Source organism: Mobula hypostoma, chromosome 10 (genome assembly GCF_963921235.1).
Source record: "Mobula hypostoma chromosome 10, sMobHyp1.1, whole genome shotgun sequence".
In the NCBI taxonomy this organism is placed as follows: domain Eukaryota; kingdom Metazoa; phylum Chordata; class Chondrichthyes; order Myliobatiformes; family Myliobatidae; genus Mobula; species Mobula hypostoma.
The window spans coordinates 3,552,566-3,575,628 of NC_086106.1; the positions used below are offsets into that span (position 1 = coordinate 3,552,566).

At 51.9% G+C, this 23,063-nt stretch overlaps 1 protein-coding gene across 3 annotated transcripts in view; it reads left to right on the forward strand.

Annotated features, from left to right (window-relative positions):
- vaspb (vasodilator stimulated phosphoprotein b) overlaps positions 1-23,063 on the forward strand; it is a 131,733-nt gene that overhangs the window by 102,670 nt on the left and 6,000 nt on the right. The window contains exons 5-11 of one of the 3 annotated variants that reach the window (XM_063059899.1): positions 135-190; positions 2,479-2,717; positions 5,457-5,611; positions 11,135-11,183; positions 13,684-13,729; positions 17,019-17,064; positions 17,852-17,914. In XM_063059899.1, the coding sequence (XP_062915969.1) occupies positions 135-190; positions 2,479-2,717; positions 5,457-5,611; positions 11,135-11,183; positions 13,684-13,729; positions 17,019-17,064; positions 17,852-17,914 (654 nt within the window). The remainder of the gene's footprint in view (positions 1-134; positions 191-2,478; positions 2,718-5,456; positions 5,612-11,134; positions 11,184-13,683; positions 13,730-17,018; positions 17,065-17,851; positions 17,915-23,063) is intronic. The other 2 variants (XM_063059900.1, XM_063059901.1) reach the window with 2 other exon arrangements.

Sequence of the window (23,063 nt, forward strand, 5' to 3'; positions counted from 1 at the left end):
GCATGGAGTCGCAGGGAGTCAGGTTTGACTGTTAACCAATTGACCTCGGGGTGTGGGGAGGGGAGGGGAACGGGGGTTGGGGAGGTGGGAGCCCAGGCGTGCCTGGTGTCTGAGGGTCTCTGTCTCGTTGCCAGGCAACAGCAGAAACAGGAACAGCTGGAGCGCGAGCAACAGGAACGGCGCAATGCAGGTAGGGAGTCACGACGGCCCTCTCTCCGACCCGGGGACCATTCGTGGGTTGGACACCATTCTGCTGAGGGGCTGTCAGAAAAAAACGAGAATATTTAGGCGTAGACTTCGGGACTTGGGTGGTGAGAGAGAGGCTGGAGACCAGAGCAGCTACCAATCTGCTGGAGGAACTGTAGATATTGCGGGTCGAATCGTTGTGACCCAGAGTCTTAACGTAGGGTCTCGATCAGCACTCCTCCCACCCCCTCAGCAGATGCCGCTCGACCTACCGAGTTCTCCCGGCAGGGAGGAAGGACGAGGTAAGCACACGCCGCAGGTCAAGCCGTACCTTTGGAGAGGAATAAACGGTCAGTGGTTCATCGGAAGGGGAAGATGCCCGAATAAAAAGATGGGGGTAGGGGAAGGAGGGTAGCTAGAAGGTGAAAGGTGAAGCCAGGGTGGGTAGGAAAGGTCAAGGTCTAGAGAGGAGTGGGTCATGGAAGAAAGGGAGGAAGGAGGGGGCACGAGGAGGAGGAGATAGGCCAGTGCAACAGGCCAGAGTGGGCAAATGAAGGAGAAGGAGGGGGGCGGGGGGACGAAAAGCACTGGAAGGTGGAGAAACTGGTGTTCGTGCCATCAGGTTGGGGGCTACCCGGATGAAATATCAGGAGTTGCTCCTGTAACCTGAGGGCGGCCCCATTGTGACAGCAGTGGAGGCCGTGGACCGACATGTTGGGACGAGACTGGGGGCAGGAATCAAAGTGGCTGGCCATCGGAAAACGCAAACAACAGGAATTCTGCAGATGCTGGAAATTCAAGCAACACACATCAAAGTTGCTAGTGAACGCAGCAGGCCAGGCAGCATCTCTAGGAAGAGGTACAGTCAGTTAGTCCTCACGAAGGGTCTCGGCCCGAAACGTTGACTGTACCTCTTCCTAGAGATGCTGCCTGGCCTGCTGCGTTCACCAGCAACTTTGATGCGTGTTGCTGGGGCCATCGGAAAACTCTGCTTTTTGGCGGGCGGAGCTGAGGCGCTGGTCGGGGCGGTCCGCCTGTGTGGGTTGGGTGTCACCGATGTAGCTGAGGAGCCAAACGACAACAAGGGATGGTGGTAGAGGGGCTGAGAGGTGATTTACTGGCGGGGGGGGGAGCCGTTGCAGTTTCAACTGTGAGGTTGTGACCAAGTCAGAATGCATTGTAACCGGGTTAACTGTCCCAGAGCGGCAATGGCTCGATCTTTCAGAGTTACGTAACCTGCGCTGGGTTCCAGTGATCCAAAAGTCCCGAAAGTCAGCACTGAGGCATAAATCCAGCTGCTTATAGCTGCTACTGAGGGTTCCAAGAGCAAACGGGGGAAAGGAGACAAGAACAAAGACGTCTTTATTGCTCAGACGAGCGGGGCAGAGTCCTAAGCTGTCTGGGGGGAAAAGTATTGGGGGGGTGTCAGAGTGGTGGGAGTGTGAATCGCTCTCTCAGGTGGTGGTAGAGGCAGATACATTAGGGACATTTAAGAAACCCTTGGATAGGCACTTGGACAATAGAGGGTTATGCGGAAGGGCAAAGTTAAATTGATCTTGGAGCAGGTTAAAAGACCAAAATCAGGTGACATGCGTCACGAAATCTGCTGTTCCGCCACAGCAGTATAGTGCAACACATCACAGATACCGTAAATTACAAGAAGAATAAATAGTGCAACAAAGAGCAAAACAGATTGTGTTCCTGGGTGTTCAGAAATCTGATGGCGAGGTCAGCAGAATGTCGTAGGCCGACGAGACTGTGCGGCGCACAGGAACCGATACTGCGGGCCGGGGAGCCCGTACGGCTCTACATTCTAATTAATGATTTTTCAATCGTCTTTTTAAAAGTTTGGTTAATTTAGTTTGAATAATCTTTTGTGCAGGTTTTCTAAAATACTACATTTAACTCCATTTTTAAACTTTTATGAATTCTGAAAGAATAATTCCAACTAAATGAGCAACAGGCCTTATATTTTTCCTGAAAAAGTAAGTGCTTAATTACTTTAATTAATCAGTCAATGATAATCTGTGCTGAAAATGACCAGGCCAAGCAAGAGAATGTTTTAAGCAGATTATTTCCAGTTTGGGCCCAAGCTCTCACATAGGTACGCCATCCCTGACCTAAGGTTTCGGTGGCTGGGTCCCAGAAGAGAAGTGCAGACGGGGTGGGGAGGAAGGGAGGGGAACAGGATGCCGGGTGACGAGAGGGTGGTGTGCTAGCATGGACAATCGGCAGAGTGGCCTTTGCTGGGTTGGGGAGTTGCCCTAATGTTTCTGCTCTTCACTTCTACAGTGCCTGTTCCACCTGCCCCTCCCATGTCTACTGGGGGGGCCCCGGGACCTCCTCCGCCTCCGGGACCACCACCACAATCGGGAGTGCCTCCCCCGCCCGGACCCCCACCACCCTCGGGGGGAGGACCCCCTCCGCCGCCACCCCTCCCTCCCTCCTCCAGCTCGGGAGGGGGTGGTTCCGGAGCGGGTGGGGGGCTAGCTGCCGCTCTGCAAGCCGCCAAGCTGAAGAAAGCTGCCAAGGTGGGTGGGGGCCGCTGGGAAACGAAAGGAGGGGGTGGGGCAGGTGTGACGGGGGCGAGGGGTGGGGGAAGTGGGGGAGAGAGCGGGGGGAAGGTGTGTGGATAGGAAGGGGGAGCAGGAGGGTTGGTGCGGTACGTGTGGTTGGCGTTTCTTCTCCGCTGTCCCATCACACACTCCCAGGGCAGGGACAGCACGGGTTAGATACAGAGTGAATCTCCCTCTAAACTGTCCCATCACACACTCCCAGGACAGTGACAGTGTGGGTTAGATACAGAGTGAAGCTCCCTCTACACCGTCCCATCACACACTCCCAGGACAGGGACGGCACAGGTTAGATACAGAGTGAAGCTCCCTCTACACCGTCCCATCACACACTCCCAGGACAGGGACGGCACAGGTTAGATACAGAGTGAAGCTCCCTCTACACCGTCCCATCACACACTCCCAGGACAGGGACTGCGCAGGTTAGATACAGGGTGAAGCTCCCTCTACACCGTCCCATCACACACTCCCAGGGCAGGGACTGCACAGGTTAGATACAGAGTGAAGCTCCCTCTACACCGTCCCATCACACACTCCCAGGACAGGGACTGCGCAGGTTAGATACAGGGTGAAGCTCCCTCTACACCGTCCCATCACACACTCCCAGGTCAAGGACTGCGCAGGTTAGATACAGAGTGAAGCTCCCTCTACACTGTCCCATCACACACTCCCAGGACAGGGACTGCGCAGGTTAGATACAGGGTGAAGCTCCCTCTACACCGTCCCATCACACACTCCCAGGTCAAGGACTGCGCAGGTTAGATACAGGGTGACTCTTCCCTCTGTGGCGCAACACCTCCATTTGCTATGTCACTGTGCGATGTTTATCCTCCGTCCAACATCAATGAACTGTCAGTTATTAATCACTGTTAGTGCAATCTTTTGTTGACATTGTTTCTGTGTTACAGCAGAATCTCACTGCTCCCAGAGAGCTTTGGTAGTCGTTTAGGTTTATAATCACTTGTATGTAGCTATAACCCGTGACTTTTCGCTTGCACCAACTAGGACGTTTGTTCATTATGTACCGTCATATGACATCATGGTTATAAGACCACAAGACAAAGGAGCAGAAGTTGGCCATTCGGCCCATCGAGTCTGCTCCGCCATTTTATCATGAGCTGATCCATTCTCCTATTTAGTCCCACTCCCCCGCCTTCTCACCATAACCTTTGATGCCCTGGCTACTCAGATACCTATCAATCTCTGCCTTAAATACACAATGACTTGGCCTCCACTGCTGCCCGTGGCAACAAATTCCATAGATTCACCACCCTCTGACTAAAAAAAATTTCTTCGCATTTTTGTTCTGAATGGGCGCCCTTCAATCCTTAAGTCATGCTCCCTCGTCCTAGACTCCCCCATCATGGGAAACAACTTTGCCACATCCACTCTGTCCATGCCTTTTAACATTCAAAATGTTTCCATGAGGTCTCCTCTCATTCTTCTAAACTCCAAGGAATACAGTCCAAGGGCGGACAAACGTTCCTCATATGTTAACTCTCTCACTCCTGGAATCATTCTAGTGAATCTTCTCTGTACCCTCTCCAACATCAGCACATCCTTTCTTAAATAAGGAGACCAAGACTGCCCACAGTACTCCAAGTGAGGTCTCACCAGCGCCTTATAGAGCCTCAACAACACATCCCTGCTCCTATACTCTATTCCTCTAGAAATGAATGCCAACATTGCATTCACCTTCTTCACTACTGACTCAACCTGGAGGTTAACTTTAAGGGTATACTGTCCGAGGACTCCCAAGTCCTGTTGCATCTCAGAACTTTGAATTCTTTCTCTATTTAAATAATAGTCTATGTGCCGTGTCGTATGACATCGTCATTATGTACCGTGTTGTATGACGTGGGTGATCGTGGCCTTTCCATGATCATGATTGTTCTTGGCATAACTTGTCTACAGAAGTGGTTTGCCATCGCCTTCTTCTGGGCAGTGTCTTTACCAGACGGGTGACCCCCAGCCATTATCAATACTCTTCAGAGATTGTCTGCCTGGTGTCAGTGGTCACATAACCAGGACTTGTGATCCACACCGGCTGCTCATACAACCATCCACCACCTGCTCCCACGGCTTCACGTGACCCTGATCGGGGGGCTAAGCAGGTGCTACACCTCGCCCGAGGGTGACCTGCAGGCGAGCAGAGGGAAGGAGCACCTCACACCCCCTTTGGCAGAGATGTATCTCCACCCTGCTATCCAGGACTGATCCCTCCAAACATGGGCGTGTTAAGGAGGTTTAAGGAAAACAGATAGAGTGATATGTTGAGAAAGTGCAGAACAGGTGGACAAGGGCATTGGCCACAGCGAGGTTGGTGTGAGGTCAAGAGGTCACTGTTTCATGTCAGGAATCTGTTCAAGTGCTGACAGCGGCAGGTTAGAAGCTGCCCTCGACTTCAGTGGAACCTACTCTCAAATCTTTTTATCTCCTACCTGATCGGAGAGGGGAGAATGTTCCGGTGGGCTGGGTCCTCGATTGTGTTGGCTGCTTCCCCAGAGCCGCAGGAAATGCAGAGAGTTTGTCGTGGGGTGGTGGAGGTGGGTCTGGTTACTGTGATGCGTCCGCGACTTCCTGCGGTTTCCCGCGGTCTCGGGGCAGAGCAGGTGCTCTGGGGCGAGCCCTGGGCTCCTGTCTGCCACCCCGGCACTGACCGGAAGATAACTGTGTGTGTGCGCCTCTCTCCGACAGGCTGAGGAGAACGCGTCGGCTGGTAGCTCGAGCCCCAAGATTGACAGCGGCCGGAGTGGAGGAGGCGGAGGAGGAGGAGGAGGCCTCATGGAGGAGATGAGCGCCATGCTTGCACGAAGGTGTGGGAGCTCTTCCTGTGGCGTTAGCGGGCTCAGGTTTGCGTTAACAGTAGCTGGTCTTCCGGTACTCCACGGGAAGAATCCTTTCGACCTGTCAAGCCTGTACTAGCTCACTGAACAAACCCACTCCCCCCCACTCAAAATTTCCCCTAACGCTTTCTCCCCACATTCCTACTAACTTTACATCCTGACCTTACTTACAGTGAAAATTAACTCTCCGACCTATAGTCATAGTCATACTTTATTGATCCCGGGGGAAATTGGTTTTCGTTACAGTTGCACCATAAATAGTTAAATAGTAAAACCATAAATAAAACCATAATAGCAATATGTAAATTATGCCAGGAAATAAGTCCAGGACCAGCCTATTGGCTCAGGGTGTCTGACCCTCCAAGGGAGGAGTTGTAAAGTTTGATGGCCACAGGCAGGAATGACTTCCTATGACGCTCTGTGTTGCATCTCGGTGGAATGAGTCTTTGGCTGAATGTACTCCTGTGCCCACCCAGTACATTATGTAGTGGATGGGAGACATTGTCCAAGATGGCATGCAACTTAGACAGCATCCTCTTTTCAGACACCACCATCAGAGAGTCCAGTTCCATCCCCACAACATCACTGGCCTTACGAGTGAGTTTGTTGATCCTGTTGGTGTCTGCTACCCTCAGCCTGCTGCCCCAGCACACAACAGTAAACATGATCGCACTGGCCACCACAGACTCGTAGAACATCCTCAGCATCGTCCGGCAGATGTTAAAGGACCTGCACATCTTTGGGACAGGAGAGGAGACCGGACCATCCGGGGAAAACCCGCGAGGTCACAGGGTGAACGTAGGACAGTACAACACAGTCACGGGCCATTCGGCCTATCAGTCACATGCTCAACACGGTGAGAAATTTAACTAAATCTCCTTTGCCTGCACGTGATCCGTGCCCCACACTCGTGTGTGTCAGTCTGACAGATTCTTAAACACCACGGTCGCTTCTGCGTCCACCAACACCCTGCCAGCCCATTCCAGACATCACTCGAAGAAAAATTCACCTCCCATAAGCTTTTCTTTAAGCTTTCTCTGTCCCACCTCAGACACAGGGCCTCGCGTATTTGACATCTCCGTCCTGAGGAAAGGGTAACTCTCTACCCTGTTGAATGCCCTTCAGGATTTTATAAACTTCTGTCATGGTCTTTGGGGGCTTTGCTATTGCTTGCAGGGTGGGGGGGGGTTGATCCTTTTGCTGGAGCAAGTTGTGGGGGGGGAGGGTTGATGCTTTTACTGCTGTTTGTGTGTGGGAGGGGGGCTTTGGAGTTCTAACATTTCCTGTCATTCATTCTTGGGGTTTTTCCTGTTTTGTAGATGTCTCTGTAGAGTAAGAATTTCAGGTTTTATATTGTATACCTTCCCTGATAGTAAATGGAATCTTTGAACCCTCACTCCAGAGAAAACAGCCAAAGTTTGTCCAAACCAAGCAGCATCCTGATAAACCCCTTCTGCACCCTTTCCAAAGCCTCCACGTCCTCGTAATGGACACAGGTTAGGCCTAACCAAAGTGTTGTACAGCTGCAACGCAACTTCCTCACTCTTGTACTCAGTGTCCTGACCAATGAAGCAAGACACAAGCTGCCTGGACCATCCTATCTACCTGCGGGGCCACAGTCAGGGGACTGTGGACGTGGACTCCAAGATCCCTCTGTACATTCTGCTGTTAAGGTTCTTGCCCTTAAGAACAGAATTAGGCCATTCAGCCTGTCCAGTGTGTTCCACCATTCCATCATGGCTGATTTATTTCCCTTCTCAATCCCTTACTCCTGCCTTTCCCCGTAACCTTTGACACCTTTACGAATGAACCCAGTGACCTGGCCTCCACAGCGACCTGCGGTAATGAATCCCACAGGTTTACAACCCTTTGATCAAAGATATTTCTGCTTATCTCTGTTCTCATCCTCTCTACATCTACTCTGTCAAGCCCTTCCAATATTTGGTACGATTCAATGAGATCCCCACAAACCCCCCCCCCGCCCCACCGTTATAAACTCCAGTGAGTTCAACCCCCAAACCATCAAATGCTCCTTGTGTGTTAACACTTTCCTTCCCAGGGTCATCAACCATATCGTTCATTCATTAGGTCTTTGACCGTGGTTGGGTTTGGCAAATTTTTCTATGGAAGTGGCTTTCCATTGCCGCCTTCTGGGCAGTGTCTTTACAAGACGGGTGACCCCAGCCATTATCACTACTCTTCAGAGATTGTCTGCCTGGCGTCAGTGGTCACATAACCAGGACTTGTGATCTGCACCGGCTGCTCGTACGACCATCCACCACCTGTTCCCATGGCCTCACATGACCCTGATCGGGGGCTAAGCAGGTGCTACACCTTGCCCCAGGGTGACCTGCAGGCTAGCGGAGGGAAGGAGCACCTTACAACTCTTTTGGTAGCAACATATCTCCATCCTGCCATCCACCAGCTTTTTGTGTGTGTTACCCACATTAAGTGTATACTTTTCCCTTGCGTTAGACTTCCCAAAGTGCAACGCATCTCACTTACTTGGATTAAATCCCATCACTATTTCTCCACCCATAACTGTAATTGATGTAAATCCTGCTGTAGACTTTGCCAGTTCTCTACACTGTGTACAATTCCACCGATCTTTGTGTCATCCACAAATCCATCCATCTAAATTGATAACTTACTTACCTACTGCCCATTACACTGCTGGAGTTTAGGGCAGCAGTGAAGGTCCTCCGTCTCTGTCGGATTCAGGTCTTCCTTCATCATGTCAGTAGCTTACTCTCAGTTTTCACTACTGTCAGTTATGCAAGTCCCGGCTGGAGACTCAGGAATACCGTCACACTCAGATGTAGAAGGGTTCTTCATTGCTGCTTCTGTAACAGTTTTGTTTAATCAGTCAGGGTTGCTCATCCTGAACTGAACCCCCACACCTGGAGGACCGGTGGGCCACTCTCAGTCTGACCTCTACCCTTTGACCTGTTTGTCATGAGTGACCCTACCAAGAGCCAAAGCATGAAGCCCTGACTCCAGCCAACAGAGCTCTCCGGATCATTGAGGCACACAAGCCTCCAAACCCAACGGCAAGATTAAGAACAAAAGAACATAAAAAATAGGAGCAGGTGTCGGCCATCTGGCCCATCGAGCCTGCTCTGCCATTCAATAAGATCATGGCTGATCTGACCATAGACTCATCTCCACCTACCTGCCTTTTCCCCATAACCCTTAATTCCCTACTATGCAAAAATCTATCCAACCTTGTCTTAAATATACTTACTGAGGTAACCTTCTCTGCTCCATCAGGCAGAGAATTCCACAGATTCACCACTCTCTGGGAAAAGCAGTTCCTCATCATCTCTGTCCTAAATTTACTCCCCGAATCTTGAGGCTACATCCCCTAGTTCTAATCTCACCTACCAGTGGAAACAACTTTCCTGCCTCTATCTTATCTATCCCTTTCATAATGTTATATGTTTCTACAAGATCTCCTCTCATTCTTCTGAATTCCAGCGAGTACAGTCCCAGGACACTCAATCTCTCCTCATAGTTTAACCCCCTCATTTCTGGAATCAACCTGGTGAACCTCCTCTGCACCACTTCCAAATCCAGTATATCCTTCCTCAAGTAAGGAGACCAGAGCTGCACGCAGTATTCCAGATGCAGCCCCACCTGTACCCTGTACAGTTGCAGCATAACCTCCCTGCACTTGAATTCAGTCCCTCTAGCAATGAAGGCCAACATTCCATTTGCTTTCTTGATAGCCTGCTGCACCTGCAAACCAACCGTTGGTGATTCATGCACAAAGTTGTGGTCCTCTTGAAGGTTATAACTTAATAAGTTATTCTCCCATGTACAGAGGTACCGTCAACAACCTGCCTCGGGTACTGTGGCTGTAGGGATCGTTTCATTGCGGCAGTACAATGTAAAACAATATCAGAGTGCAGAATAGAGTGTTGCAGTTCCAGAGAGAGTGCAGTGCACGCAGACAACACAGGGCAAACTTTGAAGAGGTAGATTGTGAGGTCAAGAATCCACTAGGGGGCAACTGAAGAGTATGATAACAGTGGGGTTGAAGGTACTCTTAAGCCTGGTGCTTTGTGCTTTCGGGCTTTGGTATCTTCTGTCCGATGGGAGAGGGCAGATTCAAGATTCAAATTTGTTTATCACGTGTACAAAACGTACAGTCCTGTGCAAAACTCTCAGACACTTACATATACCTAGGGAGCCTAAGACCTTTGTACAGTACTGTATTTGTCAATGTGGAGCGGAGAGCGAGTTTGTAAGTCTGGCTGCAGGAAAGGGCGTTGGGAATGGTGAGGGTGGGGCACCACGGTGGGGGGTGGGAGGGCTGAGGGACAGGTGGCAGCGAAGGAGTGCCAGGAATGGGGGCAGGGTGGCGGGGATGTAGACTCACCCAGCCCTGAGACACCAGACAAGGTCATTTGATTCCAAACAATTGGTTTGTTGATCATTACGGAATGTCTCTCTGGTGCTTCTCTCTCCCTTCCCCTTTTCCCAACCATGATTCCCCTCTCCCTGCCCCCTTCCCACTCTCAGTCCACAATAGAGACCCAGATCAGAATCAGGTTTATCATCACTCACACGTCATGAAATTTGTTTTTCGCAGCAGCAGTACAGTGTAATACAAAAAAATTACTACAGTTCTGTGCAAAAGTCTGAGACACCCTAGCTATATATTTACCATATGTGCCTCAGACTCTTACCCACGACTGCACAGTGAAATGTATTGTTGTCATTAACAACCAACACACAACCGAGGCCCTACCCACAAGCGTTGCCACACATTCCGGTGGCATTGTACCTTGCCCACAAGAAGGGGGAATGTCTGGGGTGGGTGGGGTATATTATCACTCTGGCTGCTTTTCAGAGGCAGCAAGAGTGTAGACAGAGTCCGTGGAGGGGAGGCTGGCTTCCGTGACGTGCTGAGCGCGTCCACACGTTGCAGTTGGGACGCGGTTTCAGATCTCGGTGTCTTCTGCCTGACGGGAGAGGGGAAAGAGGAGGAAATCATCGAGATGCATCAGGGGACGGGCACTGACAGCCCTTCGAGCCGCGTTCCCCAGCAATCCCCCGATTTAACCCTAGCCTAATCGTGGGACAGTTTACCATGAGAAATTAACCTGCCAGCCGGAGTGCCCGGAGGAAACCCACGCGGTCATGGGGAGAACGGACAAATCCCTCACAGGCTGCGGCGGGAACTGAAGTCGGGGCTGTTGGTACTGTAGGGCATTGTGCTAACCACTACGCTACCGTGACGCTCCTGTTGGGCCTGTGTTATTAACGGCGAAGAGTCACAAATCGCAGTCATCCCTCACTCCAGCACATTACCATCCTTCAGACTCCGCAGTCCAGAAGTGTTGCCACCACTGTGTACCCCTGAACCGTTAACTCCAGTGGCACCTCAAGAGCGAGATCTCAGTCTCATCCTTGTGGTTGTAGGAAGATCCAAGAGTCAACTTTTGAGGTGGGGGTGGGAGGGAGACCGGGGGGAAGGGGATCTTATTCAACCCTCTGCTCATTCTTGTTCCCTTCCCTACACAGGAGGAAAGTGGCCGACAAACCCCCCCCAAAGAAGGATGAAGAACCAAATGTAAGTTGGAGAGCACGCCATGCCAACGGGGTACGACCTGTCTGCGGGGGCCAGCCAGTGGTGGACTGGTGGGAGCACTGGCAGTGGGACATTGCTGGATTGTGCCCTACCTACACCATGCGCCCAATTCATCGTCCCTCTGGCACGCGGGCAGCGTCGGGCACGTCGTCAGAGCCTCCCTGCGACAGAGACGGACGCCATTCCTCCCTTTGAATCTGTGCCAGCTCGCGGCTAGGGTTCCTTGCCACCAAGAATCCGCGTCTTGATTCTGTTCTGATGGCCTTGATTGAAGCAAAGTACCGCACATGTTAAAAATCTGGAATTAAAAACTGTGGGAATGCTTGGCAGGCCAGGTGGCATCTGTGTAGGGAGAAATGGTGAAGATTTCAGGTCAATAAATTAATTAGTAACCGGTAATTCTCCACGGTCCCCCGAGGTGGTGTTGGGGAAGTTGTGTGACATGCCTGCCCCCTGGTGGTTACTGACTGCAACAGCCTTGAGCTGGCCGGTCCTGCAGAGAGAGCATACTGACTGGATAACCAAAGGGACGTCCAGATGCGGTAAAGGAGACACGAGATTGCAGATGCTGGAATCTAGAGAAACACAGAGAGCACCGGAGGAACTCAGTGTCTTTGAAGCAGTAGTTCCCAATCTACGGTCCACAGATCCCTTGCTTAATGTTATTGGCCCGTGACGTAAAAAAGGTTGGGAACACCTGCTTTGTAGGGAAGTGGATGTTTGACATTCCGCAGGTGCAGGAGGGTCTTGACCTAGAAACGTTGGCTGTGTGTTTCCCTCCATATTTGCTGCTTGAACCACTCGGTTCCTCCGGCATTTTACATGGTGCTATTGATGGAAGACTTTGTGAAATGGTCTGAACGCTTGTGTGAAGCAAAGCTTAATAACTTGAATCAATGTTGTTTGGAGTGTGACAGACGAGGGAATGACTTTGTATTGAGTGGTCTAAACAAGGTACAGTACTGTGCAAAAATCTTCGACACATGTATATCAGAATCAGGTTTAATATCACCGGCATATGTCGTGAAATCTTTTGACTTTGTGGCAGCTGTACAATGCAATACATGACAATCGAAAAAACACTGTGAATTACTGTGAGTATAGAAACACTAAACACAAAAGTAGTGAGGTAGTGTCCAAGGGTTCATTGGCCATTCAGAAATCTCACGGCAGAGGGGAAGAAGCTGTTCCTGAATCACTGAGTGTGTGTCTTCAGGCTCCTGTACCTCCTCCCTGATGGTAGCAATGAGAAGAGGGTCTGTCCTGGGTGATGGGGGTCCTTAATGATGGACGCCGCCTTTTTGAGGATCGCTCCTTGAAGCTGTCCTGGATACTACGGAGGCTGGTGCCCATGATGGAGCTGACTGGGATTACAACTCTCTGCAGCTCACTTCGATCCTGTGCAGTAGAACCCCACCCCACCACCCATACCAGGCAGTGATGCAGCCAGTTTGTACATGTAGAACTTTTTGCGTGTTTTACTTTACTTTATACTGCATTGTCGCCGAACAATTGATGCTAGAACGTACAATCATCACAGCGATATTTGATTCTGCGCTTCCTGCTCCCTGGATTACAAAATTAAATATTAAAAATAGTAAAAATGAGTAAATATTAAAAATTTAAATTATAAACCATAAATAGAAAATAGAAAAATGGAAAGTAGGGTAGTGCAAAAAAACCGAGAGGCAGGTCCAGATATTTGGAGGGTACGGCCCAGATCCGGGTCAGGATCCGTTCAGCAGTCTTATCACTGTTGGAAAGAAGCTGTTCCCAAATCTGGCCGTACGAGTCTTCAAGCTCCTGAGCCTTCTCCCGGAGGGAAGAGGGATGAAAAGTGTGTTGGCTGGGTGGGTCGTGTCCTTGATTATCCTGGCAGCACTGCTCCGACAGCGTGCGGTGTAAAGTGAGTCCAAGGACGGAAGATTGGTTTGTGTGATGTGCTGCGCCGTGTTCACGATCTTCTGCAGCTTCTTCCTGTCTTGGACAGGACAACTTCCATACCAGGTTGTGATGCACCCTAGAAGAATGCTTTCTACAGTGCATCTATAAAAATTAGTGAGTGTTTTAAGGGGACAGGCCAAACTTCTTTAGTTTTCTCAGGAAGTAAAGACGCTGGTGATAGTTTTTGCTGGTGGTTTTTGGTGATAGCCCAAATCTTCTCAAATTCCTAATGAAATATAGCTGCTGTCATGCCTTCTGTGTAGCTGCATACCCATAACTAGAGGGCCTAAGATTTCTGCACAGTACTGTATTTGTCAACGTGGAGCGGAGAGCGAGTTTGTCAATTGTAAAGGGTGTTGGGAATGGCGAGGGTGGAGTGCCGCGGGAGGGGTGTGGGACAGGGGCAGAGGAGGGGTGCTGGGGGTGAATGGTAGGAGCTGGCTGAGGGGCTGAGTGGCCTGCTCCTGCTTTCTTGTGCTCTTGTTACCTTGCAGGTGGAAAGATTCGATGTGTAACTCGTTTGTTTTTCTTTCTTTAGCAAGACGCCAGCCCAGTGACTAAGGCGCCTGCTCTCCAGAGCACTGGTAAGCGCTGTTCGAGTGTGCCGAATGAACTGAGGCTTTAATCGTTCCTTTACCAACATCTCCATCCCCAGCTCTTTCACCCATTCTCCGGCCAGCCAGAGTCCCCTGTCCTGGGCCTGCGTTTCAGGTTGCCCCCAGGTGTAGGCTATCTTCGAAGATCCTTCCTCTCTGAAGGATGAGACCTTTGGAACTTCGTTGGTGTTTCAGCAGCTCTGGGGTTTTACTGAATGGGGTTGCCAGCAGTCCTCATTTTGCAGCCGGCCTTGCGACCGTCCGTGGCAGAGTTCATATCTCCGTATCTACCCCCCCACTCCCAAACCACCGGGACCGAAAGGCTTCAAACTATGAGGACAGATTTTGTGGGCCAGGCTTCTGCACACTGGCACGTCGGTTAGGAGCTGAAATGGGAGTGTTTTGTTTTGACACAGTGAGGAGCAATCACAGACTCGAGAAGGAAGCTATTCGGCCCATTGTGTTCACAGATATCCAATTCCCATGGATTTCCCTTGTTTAAAAAAAATCCCCCTGCATTCCCATCAGTTCTACCACTTACTCATACTGGAGAGGAAGGACTCCCAGCCTTTTTTATGCCATGGTATCCATTAGTCTCATGAGACCATGGATTTGCGCCTTGGAAGGTTTCCAGGGTGCAGGCCTGGGCAAGGTTGTATGGAAGACCAGCAGTTGCCCATGCTGCAAGTCTTCCCTCTCCACACCACCGATGTTGTCCAAGGGAAGGGCATTAGGACCCATACAGCTTGGCACCGGTGTCGTCGCAGAGCAATGTGTGGTTAAGTGCCGTGCTCAAGGACACAACACGTTGCCTCAGCTGAAGCTCGAACTAGCGACCTTCAGATCACTAGACCGACGCCTTAACCACTTGGCCACGCACCAACACGATTATGCCATGAACCCCTACCATTAACCGAGGTGTCTATAGACCCCAGGTTGGGAACCCCTTCTCTACAGGCGGCCAGTTAAGACCATAAGACCAAGGAACAGAATTAGGCCACTCGGCCCATCAAGTGCTCCACCATTCCATCATGGCTGATTTATTATCCCTCTCAACCCCACTCTCCTGCCCATAACCTTTGATGCCCTGACTAATCAAAAACTTATCAACCTCTGTTTTCAATAAGCCCAATGACTTGGCCTCCACGGTGTCTGTGACAATGAATTCCACAGATTTGCCACCCACTGGCTAAAGAATTTCCTCCTCATTTCTGTTCTAAAGGGACGCTCTTGTATTCTGAGGCTGTTCTGTCTGGTTCTAGACCTCCCACCACAGGAAACATTCTTCCCACATCCACTCTATCTCGGCCTTTCAATGTTCGATAGGATTCAGTGAGAATCCCACCCCCCCAATCTTCTAACCTCCAGCGAGTACAGGCCCAGAGCCATCAAACACTCCTCGTGTGATAACTGTTTCATTTGCGGGATCAATCTCGTGAGCCTCCCCTGGAGCCTCTCCAGCGCCAGAGCATCCTTTCACCGATGAGGGCCCCAAAATAGCTCTCAGTACTCCCTGTGCGGTTTGACCAATGCCTTATGAAGCCTCAGCAATACATCCTGACTTTTATACTTTCTGCTTTTAACCTCCTCATTCTGCGCGTCTCTGGGATGTGGGTGGAATCCTGAGCAACGCGGAGAACCTGCAGACTCCACGCAGACAGCAGCTGAGGTCAGGAGTGAATGAATCGGGGTCACTGGTCTCTACCCAGTGTGCCACCCCGGAACGCTGTTCAGCTCTGTCAGTCTATCCAGGGCCGTTCAGTTGGCGTCTCTACCCAGTGTGCCACCCCGGAACGCTGTTCAGCTCTGTCAGTCTATCCAGGGCCGTTCAGTTGGCGTCTCTACCCAGTGTGCCACCCCGGAACGCTGTTCAGCTCTGTCAGTCTATCCAGGGCCGTTCAGTTGGCGTCTCTACCCAGTGTGCCACCCCGGAACGCTGTTCCGCTCTGTCACTCTATCCAGGACCGTTCAGTTGGCGTCTCTACCCAGTGTGCCACCCCGGAACGCTGTTCCGCTCTGTCACTCTATCCAGGACCGTTCAGTTGCGGCACCTCTGTCCCTCTTGGCTTCAGCCTCTTTCTCTGGGCTTTTGCTCAGAACAGTCAGCATCATCACTATGTGCTGTGATGTGTGACATCATCACTATGGGCCATGTCGTATGACATCATCATTATGTACCATGTCCTATGACGTGGGCGATCATGCTCTTCCCACGACCATGATTGTTCTCGGCAAATGTTTCTACAGAAGTGTTTTGCCATTGTCTTCTTCTGGGCAGTGTCTTTACAAGACGGGTGACCCCCAGCCATTATCAATACCCTTCAGAGATTGTCTGCCTGGTGTCAGTGGTCACATCACCAGGACTTGTGATCTGCACCGGCTGCTCACACGACCATCCACCACCTGCTCCCACGGCTTCACGTGACCCTGATCGGGGGCTAAGCAGGTGCTACACCTTGCCCAAGGGTGACCTGCAGGCTAGCGGAGGGAAGGAGCACCTTACACCTCCTTTGGTAGAGACGTATCCAGGGGTGCAGTGCTAGCCGGAGCACACCGGAGCGCATCCAGCACCTCTTTAAGAAAAAAGCCGAAATAAACAAGCTAATTAATTAGGTGCCGCCCGGGGTGATTTGAGTATCTCAGAAACTGCTGATCTCCTGGGATTTTTATGCACAACAGACTCTGGAGTTTACAAAGAATGGAGCCAAAAACAAAAAAAAAATCCAGCGAGTGGATTTAACACGATGTCTTCGCTCACAGAACAGCCACTCGCTGGATGTTTTTTTGTTTTTGGCTCCATTCTTTGTAAACTCCAGAGTCCGTTGTGCATAAAAATCCCAGGAGGTCAGCAGTTTCTGAGATACTCAAATCACCCCGGGCGGCACCTAATTAATTAGCTTGTTTATTTGGGCTTTTTTCTTAAAGAGGTGCTGGACGGCCTCCGGCTAGCACCGCACCCCTGCATGTATCTCCACCCCATCACCCGGCTCAGAACAGCATCCTTCTTTAACTAGAGACTCAGGTGTTTGTGTTCACGAAGATGGAGGGCGTCTGAGTGAAGAAAATCAGTTTGGAGTTTCTTGGGTAGTTGAAGGGAGTGGCCATGGCCCCTTTCTGTTCTGTTTAAACCAGCTGCTCCCCCACAGCTGATCTTTGTACGATTTTCTTCATCTGCTGTCAGAACTACTAATTTATGCAAACTAGGTGTGGGTTGTTAGTGTTGTTTTTGCCTGAGAAAGATGTTTCGTAACACCATCTCCCGTTGTATCCATTTCAGAGTCGGTAAAGAGACCGTGGGAGCGAAACGCCTCCACGATGCCCAGGTGAGTGGGAAAGTCACGTTGGATTCACGCCAAGGACCTCCCTCCCCTCGCGCCCCGTGCTCCCCACGCTCCCCCTCGTGCCCCGCGCTCCCTCCCCTCGCGCCTCGCACCACCTCCCCTCATGCCTCATGCCTCGTGCCCCGCGCTCCCTCCCCTCGTGCCCCGCGCTCCCTCCCCTCGTGCCCCGCGCTCCCTCCCCTCGTGCCCCGCGCTCCCTCCCCTCGTGCCCCGCGCTCCCTCCCCTCGTGCCCCGCGCTCCCTCCCCTCGTGCCCCGCGCTCCCTCCCCTCGCGCCTCGCACCCCCTCCCCTCATGCCTCATGCCTCGTGCCCCGCGCTCCCTCCCCTCGTGCCCCGCGCTCCCTCCCCTCGTGCCCCGCGCTCCCTCCCCTCGTGCCTCGTGCCCCCTCCCCTCACGCCTCATGCCTCGTGCCCCGCGCTCCCTCCCCTCCTTCCCTTCACACCCCCTCCCCTCCCTCCCCTCCTTCCCCCTCCCCTCCTTCCCCCTCCCCTCCTTCCCCCTCCCCTCCCTCCCCTCCTTCCCCCTCCCCTCCCTCCCCTCCTTCCCCCTCCCCTCCCTCCCCTCCTTCCCTTGTGCCCCCTCCCCTCCCTCCCTGCACTCCCTCCCCTCGCTCCCCACTGTCCCCCCACGCCCCTCACCTTCACCCACCTGGTGCCACCCTACCTCCCCTCCCTCCCCACTTCCCCCCTCTCTCTCCACCCCAGCCCCATCTGTTCGGCTTTTCACCATTCGCCGCCTTGTTTGACCATCTTTATCTCGACCTTCAGAAATAACTCCACTGTGAAGAGCGCAGACTCGCCCGGTGGCTCCCCGAGCTCGGTCTCCCATAGGTACTCGGCATTTAAAGGGTGCAAGTCCCTGTCTGTGGCTGACGCTGTGTGTAGAAGCGTGACTGGCACATTTCAACCAAGGGTTAACCACTTGGGGAACCACTAATAAGCCCTCTTCCCCCATTTTCAGACGGGTTAATATGCTCCCCGTCTGGATGGCCAACTTTGGACGTATTGACGTGATCAGTAGAAGGTTTAGAGCAGGAGTTCCCACCAGGGGTCCAAGGACACCTTGCTCAACGGTTTGGGTCAATGGCAAAAAAAACGTAGAGAGTCCCTGACTTCGAGATGAGAAGAAGACAAATATATTCACCTCAAGGGTAGTGGGTGTCTAGAACTTTTCTCTGGGGCTGGTGGGGATCGGGTACTCAGGGCAGGATCCCTTATCACATTCGAGTGTAATAGCGAGGCTGCCGAGGGTTGGATGAAGCTGGGTACTTGTTCCTCATTCAGACCAAGGGGCTGACTGGCCTGCTCCCAGTGTAAATGACGATAGCTGACGACATCTCCGTTCGTCGCGGGCAGCGCGGGTTGCCCGTGTGGAGAGCGTTCAGAAGAGGTTTACCAGGATGCTGCCTGGATTAGAGGGCAAACAACAGAAATTCTGCAGATGCTGGAAATTCAAGCAACACACATCAAAGTTGCTGGTGAACACAGCAGGCCAGGCAGCATCTCTAGGAAGAGGTACAGTCGACGTTTCAGGCCGAGACCCTTCGTCAGGATTAGAGGGTGTGAGCTTTAAGAGGTTGAATAAACTTGTGCAGCTCACGCAAAATGCTGGAGGAACTCAGCAGGTCAGGCAGCGTCTTTGGAAATAAACAAACAGGTGACGTTTCGGGCCGGGACCCAAAGAAGGGTCTCGGCCCGAAATGTTGGCTGTCTATCCATTTCCATCGACGCTGCCTGACCTGCTGAGTTCCTCCAGCATTTTGTGTGTGTGCTCAGGATTCCCAGTATCTGCAGACTTTGTGAAGCATAACCTCAAAGTATTGGTGGGGGGGGTGGGGGTGTCAGAGGTAGGGAGCGGTGGGTGCGTGGCACGACCTGCCGGGAGTGGAGGTCGAGGGGGATACATCAGGGGCACGGGAGACAGAACACGTCCCGTGGGTGATAGATAGACGGAAGGGGTGCGTGGGATCACAAACACCAGCGAGTCTGCAGATGCTGGAAACGCAAAGCAACACGCAGATCGCTGGAGGAGCTCGGCAGGTCGGGCAGCGTCTATGGAAATGAATGAACAGTCGATGTTTTTGGCTGAGACCCAAAACATGAGGAGAATTAGGCCATTCGGCCCTTTGAGTCTGCACTTCCATTCCATCATGGCAGATTTACTATCCCTCTCAGCCCCAATCTCTCCCTGTAACCATTCATGCCCTGACTAATCGAGAACCCATCGACCTCTGCTTTAAATACCCAATGACTGTGACAAATTAACCACCTTCTGCCTAAGGAAATTCCTCCTCATCTCCATTCTAAATGGATGTTCCTCTACTCTGAGGCTGTGTCCTTTGATCCTAGACTCTCCCAGAATTAGAAACATCCTCTCCACATCCACTCCATCCAGGCCTTTCAATATTCGATAGGTTTCAAGATCCCCGGCCCCCTTATTCTTCTAAACTCCAGTGAGTACAGGCCTGGAGCCATGAAGAGGCCCGCCTACATTAACCCTTTCATTCCTGGGGTCGTTCTCGTGAACTTCCTGTGGGCTCTCTCCAATGCCAGCCCATCTTTTCTTACATAAGGAGCACAACACTGCTCACAATTCTCCAAGTGCTGTCTGACCAGCATTATATCCTTGACTTTATATTCTAGCCATCTCGAAATGAATGTTAATATTGCATTTGCCTCAACCTGCAAATTAACCTTTAGGGAATCCTGCACAAGGACTCCCAAGTCCCTTTGCACCCCTGATTTTTGAATTTTCTCCCCACTTAGCAAATAGTCTACACTTTCATTTTGTCCACCAAAATGCATGACCAAACACTTCCCGACGCTGTATTCCATCTGCCACTTCTCTTAATCCTTCTGCAGATTCCCTGCTTCCTCAACACCACTTGCCCCACCACCTATCTTTGTGTCTTCCCCAAACTTGGCCACAGAGCCATCAATCCATCATCCAAATCATTCACACACAGCATGAAAAGAAGTGGTCCCCACACCAGCCCCTGCAGAACATCACTTACCACTGGCAGCCAACCAGAAACGGTCCCCTTTATTCCCACTGGCTGCCTCCTACCAATCCAGTCTTCCGTCCACGTGAGAGTGCCTTTCCTGTAATACCATGGGCTCTTATCTTGTTAAGCAGCCTCACGTGAAACACCTTGTCAAGGGCCTGAAGATCCAAGTAAGCAATACCCCCCGACTCTCCTTTGTCTACCCTGTCTGGTATTTCCTCAAAGAATTCCAACAGACCTGTCAGGCAAGACTTTCCCTAGAGGAATCCATGCTGACTACGGCCTATTTTGTCATGTGCCTCCAAGTACCCCAAGACCTCGTCCTTAATAATTGACTCCAACGTCTTCCCAACCACTGAAGTCAGGCTAAAGGGCCTAATATTTCCTGTCTTCTGCCTTCCTCCCTTCTTAAAGAGTGGAGTGATATTTGCAGTCCTCCGGAACCATCCCCGAACCTAGTGATTCTTGAAAGATCGCTACCCCCACAGTCTCTTCGGCCACCTCGTTCAGAGCCCTGGGGTGAAATTACACCACCTGGTCTGGGTGAAATGTAGGTGCCGCCTGACCTGCTCTGTCTTTCAGTGGTTCCAACACCTGCAGAAATCTCTTGTGTCTGGACAGGCTTCTGTTCTTTTCTGTGGCTGGGCGAGACCTGATGGAGGTTTAGAAAATTCTGACAGGCGTAAGTAAGGAAGGCAGCCAGAATCCGTTTTTCCCAGGGTGGAAACTTGGGACAGTAGAGGGCAGAGCTTTGGGGAGAGAGGGGAAACATTTTAAGATGTGCGGGGGGCAAGCAATTTTGCATGGAGAATGGTGGATGCTTGGAACGTGTTGCTAGGTGTGGTGATAGAAGCGGATTTGACGGGGACCACAGACCCTTTTGCTTAATGCCATAGAAAGGGTTGGGAACTCGCGTGTTAGAGGCTGTTAGACAGACACAGGAAGATGCATGCAACAGGGAGATATGGACGAGCTGCAGGCAGGAGGGATTACATGACTTGGCATCGTTGTCCAGGGCTGTGTTTATGCAGAATAGACGGGGCAGTGGGGGGAGAAAATCACTGTCCAGATCAGGTGGGGGGAGGGGGGAAAACGACTCACTGTCCAGATCAGGCAGCTTATTGTTGGCGAGAAGGCCACAGTGCATTTCTCAGTCGCAGGCTATCGAGCAGGCGTGCTGGCCGGTTGCTGAAGTGGGCCTCGCTCCTCCCCTCGTGGCATTTCACCCTTGGTTGTGTGTCCCTCACTGCTGGAAGCTTCTGCGCAAACAGCTTTGGCTTTGGTCTGCCTTTTCCTCAGCCCTGGGGTTCCGCAGATTACACCCCTGGGCCTGGTTCGGAAGCTCGAGGGTTCAAGCCCCTGGTGGAAGAGGCGCCACTCGGCCGGGATGTTAGCCAAGCTTTCCCCCTTCCTCCCTCCTGCTTTCTCCTGTAGATGGGAACTATTTTTACGTCCAGAGTTTGTTGCTTGGTTAGCTTCACTGGAGGTCAGGTCATTGCGGCCGTTGTGGGATCTTGCTGTGCGTCCATTGGTGGGTCTCTTTTTGACATTACAATGTTGACCCCACCCTGGACGTACTGGATTGTCCAGGACCTGGTTCAGGATAACAAATGGGGCAGTGAACCACCAACGTCTCCATTGCAATTGTCCCAAACTCACCAACCCCTTCCCAAAGTCTATCGCACGGAACAAAACTCTGCAGGAACTCAGCAGGTCGGGCAGCGTCTATGGAGAGGAATGAACAGTCAACATTGTGGGCTGAGACCCTTCTTCAGACCGGAGAGGAAGGGGGGACAGCGGGGAGGAATAGAAGGTGACATCGATGATAGGTGAGGCCAGGTGAGGGGTGGGGTGGAAAGGGGGTTGAGGTGAGAAGCTGGCAGATGGAGGTGGGCATGGTAGAGGACTGAGGAAGACTGTGAGAGGTGGAAGACACCTCCCCGCTGGCAGGTGATGGAGGAGTCCAGGTGAGGGGGAAGGTGGGTGGGTGGGGAGAGGGGATGAAGAGAGAAGCTGGGAGGTGATAGGTGGAAGAGGTAAAGGGCTAAAGAAAGAGGAATCTGAGAGGGGAGTGGACCCTGAGAGATGGGAAAGAGGAGAGGCATCAGGAAGATGAGATGGGCAGGTGAGAGGAAGGGAAGGGGCGAGAAGGTAAACTGTTCAGCTCCCTGTGTAAATGCTAGTCAGGCATCATCTGGGCGCAGGCTGGACAGGAAAGGGGAAGAAGTTGGAACAAGGTGGGGAGGGGGAAGGAGAAGAAGCTGGCAGGTGATAGGTTGGACCAGGTAGGGGGAAGGTGAGTGGGTACAGGGGGATGAAGTACGGAGATGGGAGGTGATGGCTGGGGGAGAGAAAGGGCTGAAGAAGGAATCTGATAGGAGAGGAAGGTGGACCATGAGAGGAAGGGAAGGAAGAGAGGAACCAGAGGGTGGTGAGGAGAGGAGAAGGGGTGAGAGCGAGTGGGGTCCTTCCCCCTGTTTGTGCCTCCGGTTAACCAAGGAGGCAGAGAGAGTGTGTCTGCTAATTTCACCGGTTCTCTCTCTGGCACCGGTGGGAAACGCGATCAAACTGCTCCTCGATCGATGGTGTTAAAGCACAGAGTCTGGCTCCCACAGCACTGCCTCCTGGGGCTCCCTTGGACAAGTAATGTAAGAGACTCAAGGAGGAGTGGGGCCACTCCTCCTCCATTCAATAGGATCACAGCTGACCATTCCGCCCCTCAATTCCCTTCATACCCAAGAATCTGTCAGTCTTGTTCTTGAATGCAATTAGCAACCAAGGCTCCAGGCTAGAGAATTCCAAACACTTGCTGCCCTCTGGGTAAAGAGATTTGGACCCGAAGATACAGAAGCGGAATTAGGCCATTTGGCCCATGGACTCTGTTCTACCATTCAATCCTGGTTTTTTTTCCTCATTCTCCAACCCTCCCAACCCCCCCCCCCACTGTTCTTCAAGACTCCGAAGTTTGGACCTCG